The sequence below is a fragment of the Mustela lutreola genome, chromosome 13 (assembly GCF_030435805.1).
Source record: "Mustela lutreola isolate mMusLut2 chromosome 13, mMusLut2.pri, whole genome shotgun sequence".
Classification (NCBI taxonomy): domain Eukaryota; kingdom Metazoa; phylum Chordata; class Mammalia; order Carnivora; family Mustelidae; genus Mustela; species Mustela lutreola.
Genome location: NC_081302.1, coordinates 86,496,905 through 86,512,814, shown reverse-complemented (window position 1 = coordinate 86,512,814; position 15,910 = coordinate 86,496,905). Strand labels below are relative to the sequence as shown.

General features: G+C 36.0%; 2 protein-coding genes across 4 annotated transcripts in view; one reads left to right on the top strand and one right to left on the bottom strand.

The window, feature by feature from the left end:
• The window catches only part of RNF17 (ring finger protein 17), a 170,128-nt gene extending 164,804 nt beyond the window's left edge, over nucleotides 1–5,324 (top strand). Inside the window, exons 34-36 of the mRNA XM_059144058.1 lie at nucleotides 457–646; nucleotides 4,565–4,664; nucleotides 5,138–5,324. Coding sequence (XP_059000041.1) covers nucleotides 457–646; nucleotides 4,565–4,663 — 289 coding nt within the window. The 3' untranslated portion in view covers nucleotide 4,664; nucleotides 5,138–5,324. The remainder of the gene's footprint in view (nucleotides 1–456; nucleotides 647–4,564; nucleotides 4,665–5,137) is intronic.
• Nucleotides 5,325–7,117: 1,793 nt separating this feature from the next.
• The window catches only part of CENPJ (centromere protein J), a 62,334-nt gene continuing 53,541 nt past the window's right edge, over nucleotides 7,118–15,910 (bottom strand). For 2 of the 3 annotated variants that reach the window (XM_059144059.1, XM_059144060.1), the window contains exons 12-17: nucleotides 15,156–15,220; nucleotides 14,570–14,689; nucleotides 10,591–10,731; nucleotides 10,427–10,511; nucleotides 10,184–10,304; nucleotides 7,118–7,398 (exon numbers count right to left, since the gene is read on the bottom strand). In XM_059144059.1, coding sequence (XP_059000042.1) covers nucleotides 7,206–7,398; nucleotides 10,184–10,304; nucleotides 10,427–10,511; nucleotides 10,591–10,731; nucleotides 14,570–14,689; nucleotides 15,156–15,220 — 725 coding nt within the window. In that variant the 3' untranslated portion in view covers nucleotides 7,118–7,205. Of the gene's footprint in view, nucleotides 7,399–10,183; nucleotides 10,305–10,426; nucleotides 10,512–10,590; nucleotides 10,732–14,569; nucleotides 14,690–15,155; nucleotides 15,221–15,910 lie in introns of those variants that run through there. The other variant, XR_009346891.1, reaches the window with a different exon arrangement.

Here is a 15,910-nt window from a genome sequence, read left to right as displayed (position 1 = left end):
GCCTGATGCAGGACTTGGTCCTGGGACTTCAGGATCATGACGTGAGCCAAAGGCAGTTATTTAACCAACTGATCCACCCAGGCACTTTAAAGTAGCCACTTTAATGGATGTGAAGTTGTATTTCACTATAGCTTTATTTGCTTTTCCCTGGTGATTAATGATATTGAGCACCATGTCATGTGGTTGTTGACCATTTATATATCTTCTTTGGAGAAATGTCTACTTTCTAGTGTATATTTTCTCTCATCCTGTAGGTTGCTTTCTCACTGTTGATTATTTCCTTTGCAGAGTTTTTAATTTTGCTGTAGTCAGATTTTTTTTCTTCTGCTGTTTATGCTTTTGATATCACAGCTAATTCATTGCCAAATCCAATGTCATAAATTTTTCCCATTGCAGTTTTAGCTATTAGAGAATTTTGTGACATTCTGAACATTTTAAGAATTTCTTTTGTGGCAGATTACGTCAAATTCCTCTTCACCTTATGCAGTATCCAGCCCGTGCCATAAAGGTTCTCTTGGCAGGGTTTAAACCTCCCTTAAGAGATCCAGGAAAGACAAGAATACCATATTGTCCCAAATGGAGCATGGAAGCACTGTGGGCTATGATAGACTGTCTTCAAGGAAAACAACTTTATGCTTCTTCCATGGTAACTATCTATCTTAATTATCCAAAATCTTATTGAAGATATTTCTAGGGTCCCTAGCCACTTTCTAAAGTGCTTTCTATCTATGCAACTCTAGATGCAAAAAGAAAAAAAAAAAATGCTTTAAAACATATAAATCTTTAAATACTATAAGATTAATTTTAAGGCTTATTAAAATTATGCTTCAGTTTATATTTAGCAAATTTTTATTAGCCCTACAATGACATAAAATATAACTGATGTAATGAATAAGAAAAATGATCAAGATGAGTATCCTATAATCAAAGAACTCATAAATCAGTGAGAGAAATGAAACATTTGTAAACCATTTGTAAATATGAGGTAGAATGAAATATGTTCTATAAAATAAGTATAGGTACAAGGACACTTCCCTCTGTACAGATCAGGATAGGATATGGTATTTGAGCTCCTCCTTAGTAGACAGTCAAATGATAAGTGAATGAGTGGGTCTCGAAGTGACATTAAACTTCATTCCCAGAATGGGAATTCTGGTCAAAGCCGTGGAAAGGACTGAACTGTAGTAATTTTGAATTGCTTAATGCAATAGAACCTGCATCAAAAGGTTCAAATAAACACATACAACACTCATGTTCCACACATACCACACACAAAGAAATATACAATGCACAGTACACTTACAGAATATAACACATAAAATATATAGCACACAGGCACCCATACACCACATACCACACATACTGTATGCCACACAAAAAAACATAACACACACATACCGAAAACCTTTCCCACACACTACACACATACCACAAACACACCACACACATCATAAAACTACACTCAGAGCACACATATACCACACATAATACACACACTACACACTCTGAACACACAAAACAAGTATTAAACAAGACATACAAACACTACATATAGCACGGACACCATGCAAACCCCACAAAACCACAAAAGTACCATTCATATACCACATATTAACTGCAGACACCACATATAACCAACACCACATGAACAGCTCAAAAATACACACCACTGGAAAAACACCACACATACAGCACTCACACCATGCACATAATAGAGAAACATATAACACACTACACACATAGAACATACAAAATAAATTGCAACCACAATACCCAAACACCATATACTCACCATTCAACACATACCAAACATAACATACACACATCACTCAAAAAATATTCAGACCTCATACACACACCTACATCACATCTCTACTATAAACTGCACACACAACACATACTCATCACATATATCACATCACTCAGTACTTACACACCCCACATGTAACATACTATAGTCACAGATACCACATGCCACACATAATCTGACACACAGTACACACAAACCATGCACACACATATACTGCACGTTTTACACACACCATACATATACCTCAGACACACCATACACCACATAAAAACCACACTCAGTACACATATAGCATACACACAACACATAGCATACATATTCCAAATACACAACACTAACTAAACATAAAACATAGAGTACATAAACATAGAGTACACACATACCACACATACACCACAAAAACACCACACACACACACACACACACATAAAATAGACAATGCACAGTGTAGAAATTTCATTCACACACCACCACCACATAAACACACAACACTGGGACACACACACCACTCACAATAGACACCAGCACACACTATACACTAAGGAAAATAGCACACACACAAACAATACACAAAATACATGGAACATAAACACACCAAACACATCAATACTAGTGTATTTATTTCATGTGTGCACAGTATGTGTTTGGTGTGTTTATGTGAATAGTTTTATTCACCACACATACTACACATATATCAAATACATCAGACAACACTTAAACATCATGCACACCACTCATAAACCAAATACAACACACTTATGCTATACACACAAGTATATACAAACATATATGCATACATGCTTGACATACCATGCCCCCACATCTCATGCATACACATAATGCACACATACTAAACACACACAACACCTACACCACAGATACACCATGCACCAGTCAAAACCACACTCACACTGTTCATACACCACAGGCACTACATACATACAGCACACAACATCATACACTCCATACAGCACACACAAACTATACATAACACAAACCACACATAACACTACACAAAACCACACACCAAAATATACCACACACTACAGAAATACCAAACACCACATACATACTAACACTACACATATACCTCACAAACCTACAATACCAAAACAAAACACACATCACACATATATTACTCAACACCACCCATAACACACAGAAAAAGACAAAATGCATAACACATATAGAATATACATACACAGAGGGCCTGGGTGGCTCACTTGGTTAAGTGCCCAACTTGTGATTTTGACACAGGCCTTGTGTAGGGCTCTGAACTCAGCAGGGAATCTACTTGAGATTTTTTCTCCTTCTCCCCCTCCTCCTGCTCAAGCACATGTACTCTCTCTCTCTCCCTAATTGATAAATCATAAAAAAAAAAAATACAACATAGTACACACACATACCCATGTACATACTACACATACAACACACACACCAAACATACCACAGACACACCACACAATCAACACACACACTCCTATATCACATACATACATTTATTTAAAAAATAAATGTTCAAATGTTCATATTGTGTTTATATAAATATGCTTGCTTTAGAGCTTTAGCATGTCACAAAGGGGAAGTCCATAGGCAGAATCTGGCCTGAATGTGTTTTAAAATTGGAAAAATTAACCCCCAAAAAAGTCTCTATTTTGGGGGCACCTGGGTGGCTCAGTCGTTAAGCATCTGCCTTCAGCTCAGGTCATGATCCCAGCATACTAGGATCGAGTCCCACACTGGGCTCCCTGCTTGCTCCACTTCTCCCTCTGACCCTCCCCCCTCATGCTTTCTCTCTCTCTCAAATAAAATCTTTAAAAAATATTTTAAAAAAATTTTAAAAGTCTATGTATTTCTGATTTCTGATTAAATATTATAAATTCTAGGAATCCTGACTGCTATATGAGCAGTGAGCTCATATAACAACTCCTTTGAATGGACTAATTCAACAACTCCTTTGAGGACTAATTCACCTTAGTCCTCAATACTGTTGGTTTCAGCCCAACCTACCCTGATTTTGAGACCCAGGATTTGCAGATTCCTGATGTACTGGCTCTGACAAGAGTGAACTCTTAATATAACAGTGCTTTTACTAGAAAGTGCTTTTTGAAAACCTCCATACGTACCATGCTTTTGTGTGTCAAAGTAGTGTAAATAGCCATAAACAGTTTCTCTCAAGCAGCCAATAAAAATATAGACAGGGCTAGTAAGTATTCTTACAGACATGTAATTATTCATCTCTAAGAATAACTCATAATTTGGCCAGTTTATGCATAAAAGCATAAGGCCTTCTAGATAGAATATAAATGAATCTTAACAGGGATGGTAGTGTTAAAGCCCACTGGCTTAATCTAGGAAAACTTTGGGTTGGAGTTACTTTTTTTTTTTTTTAAGATTTTATTTATTTGAAAGAGAGCATGAGAGCTAGGAGTGTCAGAGGGAGAAGCAGACTCCCCACAGAGCAGGAAGCCCGATGTGGGACACGATCCTGGGACTCCAGGATCATGACCCAAGCCAAAAGCAGTTGCTTAACCAACTGAGCCACACTGGCACCCTGGAGTTACATTTTAAATAAAGTATAAGAATGGAAAGAATGGATTTAATAGGAAATCACCACAAAGACCTTTTAAAATACAAATTATTAATAAATTTGGAGAGTGCGTTTTCCTTCCTATGTGATATAGGCCAGATGTAGGAGGGGAAAACCAGCAAAGACCTTACTGTATTTTTTTGACAACTGTCTTTTAATTTTAGGCTCAGGCACCAGAACAAATAGTGACATTATATGAAGATGAACAATATCCAGTTCATATGTCATTAGTAGAAATGGGGCTGGCGGACCAAGATGAATGATGTAAGTATCATGGCTTCTTGTTCCTGCATGTGACTAATACAGTGGAGCTTGATGCTAAATTACCCATAAAAGCACCTTCAGACTTTCCTTGATTTCTCGAAGAATGACAACAAAGCTCAACAAGAATCTTTCTTCTAAACTTCTTCATAGGCCCTTTTCACCTATCGAATACCAGAATCAAAGAGGATCTCCCATCTGTAAGAATGCTTGAAATGACTATCATAGTAACAGATAGTTGCTGGGGATGGGCTGAAGAGCAGAAGGAAGTGGACACTTTAAGTAATTTAAGCATATTAGTATATGGTATGCACAGAACACCATTGAACAATCCATGACCTAATAACAAAGCTATTAAAATACTTGGGTAACCAGCTATTTATTCATCCACATAAATGTAACAAGTGATTCAGTAACTCCTCTGAACATTTACTTAAGCAAATGTTTTAAAGTAACATGCATTTTGTTTTTTTCAGGTATACAGTGCAGAGCATCTATACAGCAGCCTAGAAGAAAGTTTTCTGTTATGCATAAGCCATTTGAGGCTTATTTATCTTGACTTGTTCTGCAATAGTGATGGCCTTTTTTTCCTTACATGTTAAACTGTCAGTAGTTGTTTGAAAGAGTTAATAAATACTTACTTCCAAATATTTTCCGGATTTACTTTATAATAATTTCATGTTTTAGGCACATGAAAAAAATGTAGTTCATTTTATTATGAATGTATATTAAGTTTCAGACAGCAGACCTCTCAGTACATTTGAAGACTCCTGTAGTGCCCTTCCCCAGTTATTCTCTTCCCTGCAGAGATGAACACTGTTGTGACTTCGGTGTTTATTATCCTTACATTCTTATTTTTACTGCATATGAATGCATTCATAAAGCAAAGTATACTTCTGCTATATATATTGTTAATGAGTGTGCTATTGCACCTTTAATTTTCCCACTATTTGTGCTGTTTATCCGTGTTGGTATGCTGAAGTTTTTTTTAATTCACTTTCACTCTCCTATCCATCTCTGTACATAATTCTGCTATTTAGGTTGTTACCAGTTTTTTTCTCAATTACAAATATTCTTCTGTAGGGCCCCTGTGTACACATTATGGGTTTTCTAGTATATATACTTAGTAGTAAAACTTACTGGGTCATGGGGTAATTGCTTTCCAAAAAGTGGATTTACTCAATTTATTACCATCAGTAGTCTGAGTTCCTTGGCAATGTGTGGTGTGGCCACACTGTTATTTGCCAGTATTGATTCTAATATAAAAAAAGTATCTCATTATTTCAGTATGTATTCACTGGTTTAATAGTTACTTGTTTGTTCATATCGTTTGTCCATTTTTCTATTGAGTTGTTTATAATTATCTTGTTTATTTGTAGGAATTCTTTATATATTCTGGATATTAATCCTCTAGTCTGTGGGTCTTCTAGTCTGTAATCTTCTAGTCTGTGGGTCATCTTTTCTTTTTTGTGGTATCTTTGGACACATTTTGTGGTATCTTTGGACACATTTCATTCATTTGTTAACCTTTCAAGTTTGCAATGTGTCTCATTTAAAAATCCTTCTTTATCGTGAAATAATATATATAAGTCCTTATTTGATAAGCTTGTAACTTTTTTCATATTCATTTCTAAAATCACCTGGAATTGATACATTTAGCTATTTTTAAAAGTGGGAGTCATTGCCAATATTACTGTATATTGCACTTTAAGGGACTATACAACCTGTAATTATTATGTAAATTGATATGTAGATAACCTATCCTTCCTTCAAGGACATCTTGCTTCTGTCAACCTATACAGCTTTATAGATTTTAACATCAAGGTACCTGTCGTTGATCTTTAACACGAGCTCTAGTGATTTTTCCCACCCCCTCCATTCTCAAGTCTCCCATTTTAACCATTACATACCACCACAGTAAATGTTTTCTCCTGTGCTTATCTGTACTCACAGAATGAATTCTTCTACCTCTTTTGGTGTTTGATCTGTCTGTATTCATTCAGTGTTTTAACCTCCTATTCTATTACAACTAAAGAACCTCTTCAGTAGATAAAATGCTTTAATTTTAGAACTAATTGAACACAGTATATTCTGACTAGAGACATTCTCTTACTCCTCAAGTAAACTTTTTCTGCAAGTCCTTGTTTTATGGCTGATGTGCTCGTGGAATATCTGTGCTGTTTTATTTCTTGTACTTCTTGGTTTTTATAACCATCTTCAAAAGAAACGCCTCATTATTTTTGCCCATTCAGTTTATAACAAATAATGCTTTCCTTAGTCATGCATTTAACTGTAGAAAGACAGGTGAATTAAAAATGAAAGCTGTAAAAAAAAAAAAAAAAGAAAAGAAAGAAAGCTGTTCTTGTACATTTCAAAGAATGTAAAAAGCTATGGTGTTTTTATTTTATAATCCAAAGTCTTTTCCTTTATATATATATACACACACACACCATATATAAATTAAACCACAGTAACCACAAGAAATGTATTTTTTAACAAGAAAATCAGTTAGTGTTATTTCATGATTAGTCAGGCACAGGATCATTACAATTTTGTATCCATTAGAACATTACCATCCTTGTCTTTAACCCTTATTCGACCAGATGTATATTTTGTTTCTTGATGACCATTTGTATATACAGTTTTAACAGTGCCATCTGGATATTCCCGTCTCTTGAACTGGGCAGTGTGTAGTTCTCTTTGGCCATTATTAAACTCTATGATTTTGTTGCCATCTCTGTAAATTTAAAATAAAATTTAATTTCTTTAAATTATTAAATATACAATAGGAAAATGCTCTAAAAGTGGCTTTTTGATTCTGGCAGTTCTCTCCTCTCTTAGAACCTCCACTGGTCCTCTCCCTGCACAGTACCTTCTTTAAAAATTCTTTCCACCCTGTTTCTGCTTCAAGCTGATAGTTCCATTGACCAGATTAGCACTTAAATGTGCCCATGAAAAGTTAATGAATTTATGTTTTCACTACAAAATGCTTAGGTTTTTTAACTTTATATGTATTCTGCCTCTAAGAAAAATTGGACATTATATTAAAATATGGCTTTCAGGGGTGCCTGGATGGCTCAGTCAGTTAGGCAGCTGCCTTCGGGCTTAGGTCATGATCCCAGGGTCCTGGGATTGAGCCCTTCGTCAGGCTCCTTGCTCAGTGGGGAGACTGCTTCTCCCTCTGTCTGCCACTTCCCCTGCTTGTGTGTTCTCACTCTCTCAAATAAATAAAATCTTTTTAAAAATATAGATGGGGATGCTTAGGTGGCTCAGTCATTAAACATCTGGCTTTGGCTCAGGTCATGCTCCCAGAGTCCTGGGATCAAACCCCAGGTCAGGCCCACTGCTTGACAGGAAGCCTACTTCTCCCTTTCCATTCTCCTTGCTTATGTTCCCTTTCTCGTTGTGTCTCTGTCAAATAAATAAATAAAATCTTATAAATAAATGGTTTTCAGTTTTGACCTTTATCCTTTTCACTACGTTATAAGCAGTCTGAGTGCTTGCTCTTTTTTTTTTTTTTTTTTTTTTTTAGATTTTATTTATTTATTTGACAGAGAGAAATCACAAGTAGGCAGAGAGGCAGGCAGAGAGAGAGAGAGAGGAGGAAGCAGGCTCCCTGCTGAGCAGAGAGCCCGATGCGGGACTCGATCCCAGGACCCTGAGATCATGACCTGAGCCAAAGGCAGCAGCTTAACCACTGAGCCACCCAGGCGCCCAAGTGTTTGCTCTTTATCAGGTTGGAGAAGAGCATTTATATCCCTGGGAAGGGCCATAAATCAGACCTATTCTGAAGCAGTGCATCAAGTGAACTGCTTGATGTGTGTGCAGGACATTCAAACTGAATCTAAATCTTTATGTGCCGTTAAAAACACAAAGCTAGGCTACAGACTGTGAATCACCATTTCTCAACTCAGTAGTTTTTTGCTATTTTGGTTATTTCTCAAATTGTATGTGCATGTAATGGCTTTATGCCACATATAAGTGTTAGAACAAAAAGCCGTTTTGAGAGCCACTCTTTTATCAAGTGCAGCCCCAGGACCAGGGATGACAGACAGCATCACCTGAGACATTATTAGTAATGCAAATTATTGGGGTGGGGTCCAGCAATCTGCAACTGAACAATTCTTCCAGGTGGTTTTAATGCACAGTGAAGTTGAAGAACCACTATAAATAAAAAATGCCAAAATAATCCTGAATGATCTGATATCTGGGATTTGCTTGAATATAGATGAAAAAAGACCGGAGACAAGTTAATATTTGTTGAAGATGAATGGATTGGGTACATGGGGTTTTTCATATTATTTTCTCTACTTTTTATTATAAAAAATTTCAAACATAAGAATTAAAAAAAAGACGGAAAAGTTTCTGAAATTGCTCAAAGTATAACTTACACGTAAGATTTTCCTCAAGTTTTAGGAGAGATTGGTATTTATTTAGTTGAGCACCAAAGAAAGTTTCAAACCATGTTAAAGAAAAACACTACCATGAACATCAAAGTTCCTACATTATTTGAATTATTTTATTGTTGAATTATTATTATTTATAATTTATTATTATTATTATTATTGAATTATTATAATATTGAATTATTTTATTGTTTTTACCATTTACTTTTTTTTTTTTTTTTTGCTAACTTTCAATTACTGAACTCAAGTAGTTAAATGCATGCACACTCTAGGAGAGGAAGGTACAAAGTAGGACAGTGGATTTGACAGACCTTCACTATGGTTTCAATTAAAATGGTGACTATGAAAAGCTCTGTATTGTGGACTTAAGAAGTCTCTAATTTCAAGAAATTTAACACTCAGAAGGATAAAGAAGTTGCTATTTTAAAGAATTGAGTCAGGGAGGCCAGAGGACTAAAATACTAATCAGGCAGGGACAGGGATATCCAGAAAATCAAAATATAAGACAGAAGAGATATAGTCTAATTCAAATACTGCCATCATTGTTCGATTGTTCTTAAAAACTGATAGGGTAGCTTTCCTTCTTTGTGTCTTAAATATTTAGTTTTCATATTTCATCAAATTAATTTCTTTTTTAAAGATTTTATTTATTCGAGAGAGAAAGCATGAGCAGTGGTGAGGGGCAGAGGGAAAGGAAGAAGGAGACTCCCTGATGAGCCTGGAGCTCCATGTGGGGCTCTGTCCCAGGACCCTGGGATCATGACCTGAGCCAAAGGCAGATACTTAACCACATGAGCCACCCAGGCACGCCACCAAATTCATTTCTGTACAAATACTTGCCATTCCCCTTTTGTGAAGTGCTATACAGATTTCCTTTAAGTTTCTAGGTTATAGACTATATATTAGAACCTATATGTCTCAGTTCTAAACTCTAAAATGCTGAACAGAAAAGAATATGCTATAGTATGAGTATGCTCTCAAAGTGTGTATCTGTATTCACTGCTAAACTTTCTGAAATTCTGAATGACATATAAATGTTTTAAGATTTTAAAAATTCACTTGGAAATAGAAATTGAAATTTGGCAAATCTAGAAGCAAATTTAACAGAAATCATACCTTTGTACTCTTACAATTGTACCATCTGGAAAAATGCTTTCTTCTTCTCCATCAGGAAATAGGTTTTTGATAGTCTGGTCAGGAAATGTGATTTCTTTTCTCCCATCTGGGAAATGTTTTTCTGTTTTAAAAAGTATTTACTGTAAGTATTTACTTGTAAGTAATTAATACTTATTTACTATAAGTATTTAATTTTAAAGAAAGGAAAGTAGTTAACTAGGAGAGGGCAGAGCAAGTTTTTACCTATTTGTCCACTTGAGAAATGTAAGATTTCTAGTCCTTCTGGATAAGTAGTGTGAGTGGTCTGGGCAGATGCATAGTAATAGATCTGTAAAGACACAAAGTCAGTATGTGTTTTCTCTAGAGAGGTTTAAGCCATGGAGAAAAACGTTCCTAGGGAAACTTACCACTCTCTCATCTGGCATGACCTGTTTCACATCACCATTAAAGAAAGTGACAGTGACAGTCTTTCCATCTGCACTCACTTCTTTTCGAGTTCCATTTGGAAACAATATAACATGACACCCATTCTTGTAAACCTTTTCTACCTACCAAAAAAAAAAAAAAAAACCCACCAGATTATCATTAGATTTCCTCTGGACACAAGACAAAAATATCCCTAATTCTCTTCCAAACTGCCTAATTTGAAATCTTTCATAATAAAAGGCAAAAACATCATCTCAAAACCATGGTCTCTGAGTATCAACAATTCACCATTCTTCTGTTACCTATTCCCCCAAAACAAACTCATTTTTTGCTGAGTTTTCTTTTTTTATTAAGTATAGTTGATACACATTAGTTTCAGGTGTACAACATAGTGATTTTACAAGTCTGTATGTTGTGCTGTGCTCATCGCAAGTGTAGCTTTCCTGTTACCAGATAATGCTATTATGGTATCATCGACCATATTCCCTATGCTGTTCCTTTCACCCCCATGACTTACTCATTCCATAACTAGAAACCTTTATCTCCCACTCACTTTGACCCATTTTGTCCATACCCCCACCCTACTCCCACTGGTAACCATCAGTTTGTTCTCTATATGTATAGGTCTGATTCTGCTTTTGGTTTACTCATTTGATTTTTCAGATTCCACATGTGAGTGAAATCATATGGTACTTAGTTGGACTTATTTCCCTTAGCATAATACCATCTAGGTACATCATGTTGTAGCAAACAGCAAGATCTCATCTTTTCTTATGGCTATGTAATATTCCACTGTATGTGTGTGTCTGTGTGTGTATACACACCTTATCTTCCTTATCCATTTGTCTATCAATGTACACTTAGGTTGCTCCCATACCTTGACTATTGTAAATAATGTTGCAATAAACATAAGGGCACATATATCTTTCTGAATTATTGTTTTTGCTTCCTTTGGCAAATACTCAGTAGTAGAATAATTGAATCATGGTATTTCTATTTTACTTTTTTTTTTTCTATTTTAACTTTCTGAGGAACCTCTGTACTGTCTTCCACAGTGGCTGCACCAGTTTGCATTCCCATCAACAGTATTCAAGGGTTCCTTTTCTCCCCCATTCTAACACTTGTTGTCTTTTCGACTATTAGCCATTCTGACAGGTGTGACATGATAGCTTATTGTGGCTTTGATTTGCATTTTCCTGATTAGGGATGTTGAAATTTTCATGTATCTGTTGGTCATCTGTATATCTTCTTTGGAAAAATGTCTGTTCAGATCCTCTGCCCATTTCTTAACTGGATTATTTTGGGGGGGGGGGGGTTGTGTAGTTCTTCATATATTTTGGATACTGACACCTTATCATATATGTCATTTGCAAATATCTTCTCCCATTCAGAGTTGCCTTTTTGTTTTATTGATGGTTTCCTTTGCTATGTGCAAAAGCTTTTTATTTAGGTGTAGTCCCAATAGTTTTACTTTTGTTTCTCTTGTCTTAGGACACCTATCTTGAAAAATGTTGCTATAGCTAATGTCAAAGGGGTTATTGCCTGTGCTCTCTTGTAGTATTTTTATAGTTTCAGGTCTCAAATTTAGGTTTTTAATCCCTCTTGACTTTGTTTTTGTGTATAAGAAAGTGATCCAGTTTCATCTTTTGCATGTAACCGTCCAGTTTTCCTAACACCATTTATTAAAGAGACTGTCTTTTTCCCGTTGTATTTCTTGCTTCCTTTGTCATAGATTAACTGACCATAAGAACATGGGTTCAGGGATACCTGGATGGCTCAGTTGGTTAGGTGTCTACCTTTGGCTCAGATCATGATCCCAGGGTGCTGGGATCAAGCCCTACATCAGGCTCCCTGCTTGGTAGGAAGCCGACTTTCCCTCTATTTTCCCCTGCTTGGACTCACTCTCTCTCTCTCTCTCTGTCAAATAAATAAATAAAATCTTTAAAATAAAACAACAACAAAAACCTGTCCTCTTTAGGGCGCCTGGGTGGCTCAGTGGGTTAAGCCGCTGCCTTCGGCTCAGGTCGTGATCTCAGGGTCCTGGGATCGAGTCCCGCATCGGGCTCTCTGCTCAGCAGGGAGCCTGCTTCCTCCTCTCTCTGCCTGCCTCTCTGCTTACTTGTAATTTCTCTCTGTCAAATAAATAAATAAAATCTTTAAAAAAAAAAAAAAAACCTGTCCTCTTTAAAAAAAAAAAAAAACGTAAAACAGGCCTCTCTGTTCTGTCCCATTGATCTGTGTGTCTATTTTTGTATCAGTACCATACTGTTCCATTACTACAGCTTTGTAATACAACTAGAAGTCTGGGATTCTTTCTTTCTTAATTGCTTTTGGTATTCAGGGTTTTTTTTTTATACATGCGTATTTTAGTATTATTCTAGTTTTGTGAAAAATGCTGTTGCCATTTTGATAGGGATTGCACTGAATCTGTAGATAGTTTTGGGTAGTGGACATTGTAACAATATTCATTCTTCCAATCCATGAGCAAGGAGTATCTTTCGATTTGATTCTATCACCTTCAATTTCTTTTCTGCTGAGGTTTTTTTTTTTTGTTTTTGTTTTTTTTTTTTTTAAGCAAACCACAGATATCACGTCACATGTAAAACACTTCAATTGATTTAAGGACAGGTTTTAATATAACCAAATCATTACTGTCCCTAACAAACTGTTATTCGTTCACCATATTTTAACTTCCATGTTGTTTCCCCTATATTCACAAAATAGACTTTTTACAGTTTATTTGAATCAGGATCAAAATATGGTCCACACACAACACTTGATAACATGTCTCTTAAATCTCAACCTTTAACATTCCCCTCCCTGCCCCTTTTTTAATGATGATTACTTATTGAAAGAACTGGGTCACTGAACATGTAAAATTTCCCAGATTCTGGAGTTGGTTGACTGCTTTCCAATTATGGTGTCATTTAATATGTTCTTGTATGCCCTATACTTCCTGAGAAAAAACTAGTAGTTACAGCTAAGAGGCATGAATAAAGTCTAGTTGAATTATTCTAATAAGAATACTTTCTGCAAACTGCTGAGAGCTTCTTACGGTTACACATTCAGAAGTGCAGTATGTGACTGTCCTCATGACTGCAAGACCAACGGGGTCACATCAGTTAGATCTGCCATGAAGACCCAACAACCTCTCATCTAGGAGTTCAGTGCTTATTCATGACAGCTGCTTAGATCCCTTATTTCATCAGAGACTGCAGTGATGATTCTCAAATTTTCTCATTCCTTTCCCATTTATCAGCAGAATTCTCAAAAAGAAAACCTTTTCCCACCAACAATCTGTTACATGAAAGCAGGATTTGTACAGGAAAAGTCTATAATTACTTCCTTCGACTACTGTTCTTTTGTCCTTCCCTCACTCCTCAAGACTAGTAGTGAGACTAGCAGTGAACTTTGGCCTTAAAATTTCAATTAAAATAGGTCAAATTAGGGTATTTGGAAAAGTAGATTTTCTATAAACCTGAGGGAAAATTACCTCATCCCCTCCCTGCTAACAAACCTGTTTATGGCCCTTCCCTTTTTAGTCTTTCTTCTAGCTGGAACACCCAGCCAGGCAGTATCCTGCTCAAAAATTTCCTAAACACAAAAATAAAACTGTGTAGCTGGAGGTGGACAGAAAGGCTGCAGGAAGGGTAAACCTTGAATGGAAGCTTTTAAAAAGTACCAAGGATGACACTTTTTAGCTATGTTTAGAGGAAGAACAGCGTTTAAACAAAACACTTTTGCTGTATCTCTACACTAAAAATGGCAACTAAATGCATGTGTGTGTCAAGCATTTTTAGGAGTCCAGAGGCTCAAACTAAGGTCACACTCCAAGGAACTACAGTGCTTAAGTGTCCTCAACAGTGTTAAAGACCAATTAACTTAGAATCTAAGTGTTCCAACTCTACTTTAACCTGTATTTCTTACAGTATTCATTTTTTTTTTTTTTAATTTTTTAACCTTTCCATCAGGATGACTGATTTCTCCCTGAATTTCTTCTTTTTCCTCTTTTTTGTTGTCCTTTTTACATGCAGGATCTGGGAAGTCCACTGGTTCGGGAGGCTCCCTGGGTGAGGCAGTCTGTAAGGACAAGATGTTCTCTTTTCATCTGTCCTAAAGGACATGTTAATCACATTTCAAGCAGCTAAAACTCACATTTATTTCTAAATGCCAGGTTCTACTATTACAGGATTCAATGACTAGCATTTGGTGTTCTATAAAAAACATTCACAATGTTAAGTAAAAAACATCCTTTATAGGCACACCTCGGTAGGTCAGTTAAGCGTCTGACTCTTGGTTCCAGCTGAGGTCATGATCTCCGGATCGTGAGATCAAGCCCCAAGTCAGGCTCCACATGACGCACAGAGTCAGCCTGAGATTCAATCTCTCCTTCTCCTTATGCCCCTCCCCCTCACACCTCTCAAATAAATGAATAAAATCTTTTTTAACATCCTCCTTTATAAATGGTTTAGAAACTTAAATAACTAACTAGTAACTAAGCCTGAGTGATGTATGCTTAAATATATAAAAATATAAAGATATTTACTTGTCCCTTATCCGAACTGCCTAAATCACGAGGAGGCACAGGCTTGGATCTTCGAGATAGACTGCCTGTTAGAATATAATTGTCAAGAGTTAATTTTAAGATTTAATTAAAAGTTTTAAATTTACTTAGTATTATGGTCAAACATTTCCTTAGTTCATATCCCCTTAAGAACTACTGTCCTTTACCCATTAAGGAATTCTTAATATTTTTGTTACCAATTTATAGGAGTTTATTAATGAGTTTCAGATATTTACTAGGCACTTAAATCTGTGTGACAAAGAAAGACAAAGACAAAGACAATATCTGTTTTTGAGAGTTTACAATCTAGAGGAAGAGATAGTTGTTCAACTAACAGATGAACCCAAAGTTATTTTGGAAACAATCACAAGGACTTTAATTAGAGGCTTAACAAAATAACTGGGTATTTCATTAAAATCTAGACCTAACTGCTGTGTTCTAAACTTTTTAAATTGACTAGCACACCAATAATATACTGTATTAGTAATAATTATAAAATAAGCATACACACAAATCAACAACAAATTGTTAAATGTATGTTAAAATATATGTTAAAAAATACATTGAAGTTCTAATATTTTCTTCCTATATACCAATAGTCATATTATGAACATTCCTGATTTGAAAGTTTTCAAGCACGTGCCACTGGATGCTACATGGAGAACACGTAGAGAAGAAGAAAAGCAGAGTCCATTCAGGAGGTTGGCAGGCATCTGAAGTGGCTTGTTTGGCACCCA